Here is a 6,835-nt window from a genome sequence, read left to right as displayed (position 1 = left end):
TATGTTTTTATTTTCTTATTGATTAAAGATAAGTTCATTAAATAACCACAAACGTATTAGTTTTAGTTATAGCTAATGATACCCTGATTTTTCCTTGTTGACCGGACTTCCCCTTTAAACACACTGAATCCTGACAGAAATTTTTTCACAGTGATTGACTTAAGTAATGCGTTCTTTTCAGTACAAGTGCACCTCAATTTTGGTTTGCTTTTACGTTCGAGGGGAAAAAATATACGTACACACGCTTGCCACAGGGATTTGCAGACAGTCCAAAAATTTTCACCCAGGCCATTTTAACATGCTTGGAGAGCTTTAATCCAAAGCATGGAAGTCAAGTGTTAATGTATGGGGATGACCTTCTGGTTGCGTCTAAAACAGCTGAACACTGTAGATCAGACTCCTTATAGCTGCTACATCATTTGGCTAAAACAGGAAACAAAGTTAGCAAAGACAAAATACAGTGGGTGCAAAAACAAGTTCGTTACTTAGGCCATGTTATCTCAGAAAAAGGAAAAAAGATACAGGAAGAGCGAAAAACTGCTATAGCAAGCGCGCCCAAACCAGTCACTAAAAAACAAATGATGTCCTATTTAGGATTATGCAATTACTGCAGAGCTTGGATTTTACATTATGCAGAGAAAACTCAGCTTCTCTTAAATCTTATCTATGACACTTACCGACTTACTGCCGGCAATGCGGACCAGACTCTGACACCGGTCGTACAGAGACCTGACAGCCCTTATTAAAGGGTCCGGTACTCCATACTCCCGGAGTACCCCCCACAGGATCCCTCCGGGGACACGGTCGAATGCCTTCTCCAGATCCACAAAGCACATGTAGACTGGTTGGGCAAACTCCCATGCCCCCTCAAGAATCCTGCTGAGGGTATAGAGCTGGTCCAGTGTTCCACGGCCAGGACCAAAACCACACTGCTCTTCCTGAATCCGAGATTCGACTATCTGACGGACCCTCCTTTCCAGAACCCCTGAATAGACCTTACCAGGGAGGCTTAAGAGTGTGATTCCTCTGTAGTTGGAACACACCCTCCGGTCCCCCTTTTTAAATAGGGGGACCACCACCCCAGTCTGCCAATCCAGGGGAACTGCCCCCGATGTCCACGCAATGTTGCAGAGCCGCGTTAACCAACACAGCCCCACAACATCCAGAGCCTTAAGGTACTCCGGGCGAATCTCATCCACCCCCGGGGCCTTGCCACCGAGGAGCTTTTTAACAACCTCTGCAACCTCAACACCAGAGATGGGAGAACCTGACCCAGAGTCCTCAGGCTCTGCTTCCGCAATGGAAGACGTGTTGGTGGGATTAAGGAGGTCTTCGAAGTATTCCGCCCACCGAAACACAACGTCCCGAGTCGAGGTCAGCAGCACACCACCCCCACTGTAAACATTGTTGGTACTGCACTGCTTCCCCCTCCTGAGACGCCGGATAGTGGACCAGAATTGCTTCGAAGCCGTACGGAAGTCTTTCTCCATGGCCTCTCCGAACTCTTCCCACGACCAAGTTTTTGCCTCGGCGACCAGCCGAGGCAAAAAGTTGTTATTTTTTTTATAACAACTTTTGTTTCCTGAGGACTGCCCTCGTACCTGTGTTTGCACCTGGCTACATAAAAAAACACACGGCGTGCATATGCTCATTGAATGGATCATACTGTGATGTGAAGTTATTTTCCACCTGCAACAACACCACCCGGATCTTCCCTTTCACCAAGGAAGTCAGAAACTACGTAGGAAGCCTGAAGGCCCAGGTGCATCGCGGCGATAAACATCCTGTATGCATATAGTCACCCTTCAAACCTGGCAGCAAGAAACTGGGCCAGGTACAGGGGTGCCAGGCTAACCTCACTGATCTGTTTCCAAACTCCACGTTAACCCAGGACTACGTAGCGTGGGCATCTATACCAACAGAAGGAGGATGGTTCCTGTGTGGTGGAAACAACATTTACCCATCATTGCCCCTCAGCTGGTCAGGTACATGTGCTCCTGTTTTTGTTTCTGACCACACTGTTATAATCTCAGCTCAAGCTGTGAAGGACCATTACTCCACTGATAGGATGAAAAGAGAACTCAGCTCCAGCTCAGTTTTCAAGCCCCATGATCCCATATGGGGTTCTAACGTTCCCTCTGAACATAAACACTGGAGTACAGCGAATAAAATAGGACTTTCACTTTTCCCGTGGTTTGGAGTTGGTTAAATCTATGCTGATGATTGAGACACTGGACTACAGAATGAAGACCCTGGTAAACATGACGATGGACATCAATAAAGGACAAAACAAACAATTAAGTGAAATGCGTTTAATGGTACTGCAAATCAGAATGGTTTCGGACATGTTAACTGCTAGCCAAGGTGGCGTATGTGTAATGATTGGAATTTCCGGCTGTACGTATATTTCTGATGCAAATGAAACTCATATTACTGAAGCTATGTCTGCTTTAAAGAATCTGCAACGAGCAATGTCCCAGGATGCTGTTCCTCTAAGTGTGGACTTCCTCTCCTGGTTCGTTTCAGGATCGTGGTGGCACCTTTTACTGAAAATAATGACACCCATTATTATTGTTCTTATTATTCTTTGTGTTTTTACTGCTTGTGTAATCCCATGCCTAAAGTCTATGATTGCTAAGACTATGGGAAATGTAATGTTTCAATATCAAATGCTTTCACAAATCCCTCTTGAAGAAGTACACCCCGTCGTTTAACTTTTCCCTTGTTAAATGCTTAACAAAATGACAGTCTCATTAAAAATGCAGAACGCAAGAAATTAGTACTTGAAGTAGGTTACGTTAAGCTCCAATTGTAAATAAAAATGATTAAAAGGAGGGAATGTTAGAAGAAATGTGAATGTAATAATTTTCTTTTTATCTTTTTATTAAGGACTGTTCTACTGTTTTAACTTCACACAGTAGAAACAGATGTTTCTCCTAGACAAGGAGTCTCTTGCTATATATGTTAATCTTATACCTCTTTGTGTACCAATCCCATGTTGTAAAACCCCCCTTATCTTTTACACCCATGTTGTGAATTCCTGACCCCTCCTGCCCTTTCTTTGATGTCTGATAATAAAGGCAAAGAGACAGAAGGTAGCCAGCGCAGATGGAGCCAAGACTGTGATGAAGACGGCCTCACGTTTCTGGTCCTTTCTGCCCTCTTTTCTTTGAGAAGAGTCTAAAACTTGTTTGTGTTGGTTTTCTTTCCAGAATAAAAGGGTTATTAAACTTAACTCTGTCACACAGCGGAGTAGAGATCACGCTGAAGTGACTTGAATTATATTTGCCCCCTAGTAAATAGGGCAGGTGGTCATTATTGTATAAATAATAAAAAATAAAAGTGTTCCAGCTCATGCAGCATTTTCATTGTACAGATCAGTTATCAGCTGATCGCTGCGCGAGTGGCTTCGCTGCGCGAGTGGCTCCGCTGCCTGAAATCATTCCTGTGTTGGCGACACTGATGTTGTAGACCTAGTTATATTTAATTACAAATATGATTTTCCCCCCTGCTCTCAGGTAAGACACTCTGATAGGGTTATTAAATATAACCCCTTTTATCCTAGAATGAAAACCACACAACACAAGTTTTAAACATTTCTATAGAAAAGGACAGAGGATACCCAAACAGAGAACTACACTCCCTTAAGGTTTAGGAACGTCTGCGCCGGGTCATCTCCGTCCTTCTGCCTTTATTATCACACATCAAAGAGGGGGTCAGGAGGGTTGGGTCAGAAGGAATGGGCCAGGAGGTTTCAGGAATTTACAGCATGGGGGTGGAAAACAAACATGGGAGCAAGCTTTGTTGCGGCCTTATCTGGAGAACCATTTGTTCTCCCTGTCTAAGGTTAAATACAACAGAACCTTCCTGAAAGCAAATTCTTAAACAAACCAAATGGCTGTAACTTGATAAAAAATAAAATGATTACATTCACATTTTCCTAACATTTCCCCCCTTTTAATCATTTTATTGAAAGCTTAACTTAACCTACTTCAAATATTCTTTTCTTGCATTCTGCATTTTCAATGAGACTGTCATTTTGTTAAGCATTTAACAAGGGAAAAGGTAAACTACAGGTTGTATTTCTTCAAGAGGGATTTGTGAAAGCATTTGATATTGAAACATTACATTTCCCATAGTTTTAGCAATCATAGACTTTAGGCATGGGATTACACAAGCAGTAAAAACACAAAAAATAATAAGAACAATAATAATGATAGGTGTCATTATTTTTAGTAAAAGGTGCCACCATGGTCCTGAAAAGAACCAGGAGAGAAAGTTCATACTTAGAGGAACAACATCCTGGGACATTGCTTGTTTCAGATTCTCTAAAGCAGACATAGCTTCAGTAATATGAGTTTCATTTGCGTCAGAAATGTACGTACAGCAGGAAATTCCAATCATTACACATATGCCACCTTGGCTAGCAGTTTACATGTCCAAAACCATTCTGTTTTGCAGTACCATTAAACGCATTTCACTTGTTTGTTTTGTCCTTTGTTGATGTCCATCGTCATGTTCACCAGAGTCTTCATTCTATAGTCCAATGTCTCAATCATCAGCATAGATTTACCAACTCCAAACCACGGGAAAAGTGAAAGTACCATTTTATTCGCTGTGCTCCAGTGCTTATGTTCAGAGGGAATGTTGGAACCCCATATGGGATCATGGGGTTGGAACACTGAGCTGGAGCTGAGTTCTCTTTTCATCCTATCAGAGGAATGATGGTCCTTCACAGCTTGAGCTGAGATGATAACAGTGTGGTCAGAAACAAACACAGGTGCACATGTACCTGACCAGCTGAGGGGCAGGGATGGGTAAATGCTGTCTCCTCCACACAGGAACCAGCCACCCTCTGTAGGAAAGTTACCTTGTGGTTTCCAAGTAGAACAGCTGGTGTACGTTCTATTAGGGAGGATGCCGAAGACAGAGTCAGAGTAAAGGTCAGTGATGGTACTCTGGCATCCTGCTGCATGTCCTACTTTCACCGTATCGTTCCCTCTAGGTGAGTGAATACACACTGGATGTTTCATTCCTTTAGACATAACAGCCTTCATCTTGGTGGGATAGCCTGTGACATCACTGTAAGAGAACAGTGATGACTTTACTCCTTTGCACACTTGTTCCATCATAATCTCCCCAGTTGTGGCATTCATTAACTGAGCAGGCATAAACTGGAATGCAAAACAAATAGCCTGTGAGGTGTTCATGGGAGTTATGTACAAGGTAGGCTGCTTGGTAGATTTAGGCATGACAGAACACACGTAGCAATCAGTCTTGTTATGCTGCTGGATTACAGTTCTTGCATACGTTTCCCATAAGTTGTCAACATGGTGGTTTGGGATATCACCTAGCCAAATCTTCATGGCAGTTGAGTGGATGAACCTCTTTTTCCTCTCATTCTTTGGATCTGGACTGAAACAAATAATGCACGCAACAGCCACAACGAAAAAGAAGAAACCCCTTCTGCATGGGAACTCCATTTTTGCTAGGTTAGCAGAGATGTTAATTTTACCCAGGATTCTAAAGAACAGGGATCAGCTGGTTTCTTCACCGACGTTGAGACGAGTGGCCCTAAAAAACCAAACCCCTTTGTAGTCGGACTTCCCCACTGTTCCAACCTTTAGGTACTTAACACTCTCTGTAACTTACAGTGGCTGAGGTGAACCCAGGAAGGTCTTTCAGCGATCATTACAGCTGTTGGCATGGTCAGGAGCTCTTGGAATGGTCCTTCCCAACTTTGGCTCGCCTAGTCCTTCCTTCTGATGATTTTGATGAACACCCAGTCTCCTGGTCTCACTGCTTGTGGATCCTGTGGAGACAAAGGTTCTTCTGGCAGTGAATTTGCATTGGACACTTTTTTTAGACTGCAACATTTCTCTCATATAGTCTGCTAGAGTTTTGTCTTCCTCATCAGGTGGTGTCTGTATTGTGAACAGTGGTAATTTATATGGTCTGCCATATATTATTTCAAACTGAGTCAAACCACTGCTCGTTGGAGTTATTCTCATGTACAGTTTTACTAAGTCCAGACACTCTGGCCATGGTCTCTTTGTTTCTTCCATGCACTTTTTAAGTCTGGATTTAAATGTCCCATTTGTCCTTTTCACAAGTTCTGCACTTTGTGGCATGGTGTGTTTCTTTAAGGTTATATCTGTAACTTGCTTGCCAATTTGCTGAATCACCTAATTCAGAAAATGTGGACCATTTTCACTGTAAATTTTCTGTGGGATGCCAAACCTTTGCATATATCTTTTAGCTACTGTCAGTGCATCTGTGTGTCAGTGCATCTGTGTGCTTTGCTGGAACTATTTCAACCCATTTTGAAAATGCATCAATCATTACCAGACAGTATTTGTAAGGGCCACTTTATCAGTTCATTAAAATCCATATGCATCACTTCAAAAGGTTCCTTTAGTTCTGGAAACCTTCACTGTTCTGATTTAAAATTAACCTGAGGGTAATTTTTAACACAAATCGTACATGCTTTACAAAAAATATTTTTTTGTATGAATTAAATCCTATGAAATAAATCCATATGTTGCTGTATTATAGTTATCCCTCCCTTTTTGAGACATGGCAATTGCCCATGGCTCAAATAAGCTGCTGCTTGGAATAGGCTTTTAGGCAGAACTGCTTTGTTACAAACTATAGAATCCTTCTGGATTCATTGTTGCTCAATTTTTTACCCATATGTGTTTTTCTACAGTTGCTGCTGTTTGTCTAACTAACAACACTTCTAGAACAATGATTTGCTCTGTTTTTTGCTCTATGTAAATATCAGAAAGACCAAATTGTAATACATCTACTACATGGGGGTCTAGTGGTTGAATGA

The 6,835-nt window shown here is 42.2% G+C and overlaps 1 protein-coding gene across 1 annotated transcript; it reads right to left on the bottom strand.

The window, feature by feature from the left end:
• Positions 1-3,902: 3,902 nt before the first annotated feature.
• On the bottom strand, positions 3,903-6,137 carry LOC118563443. The gene is made up of 2 exons (XM_036138217.1): positions 5,653-6,137; positions 3,903-5,574 (listed from the first exon to the last, which is right to left on the bottom strand). The coding sequence occupies exon 2, from the start codon at positions 5,481-5,483 to the stop codon at positions 4,467-4,469; it is 1,017 nt and encodes a 338-aa protein (XP_035994110.1). The 5' UTR covers positions 5,484-5,574; positions 5,653-6,137; the 3' UTR covers positions 3,903-4,466.
• Positions 6,138-6,835: the final 698 nt, after the last annotated feature.

This window comes from Fundulus heteroclitus, chromosome 6 (assembly GCF_011125445.2).
Source record: "Fundulus heteroclitus isolate FHET01 chromosome 6, MU-UCD_Fhet_4.1, whole genome shotgun sequence".
In the NCBI taxonomy this organism is placed as follows: domain Eukaryota; kingdom Metazoa; phylum Chordata; class Actinopteri; order Cyprinodontiformes; family Fundulidae; genus Fundulus; species Fundulus heteroclitus.
The sequence above is the reverse complement of the archived record's forward strand: the minus strand, read 5'-3'. Positions and strand labels throughout refer to the sequence as shown.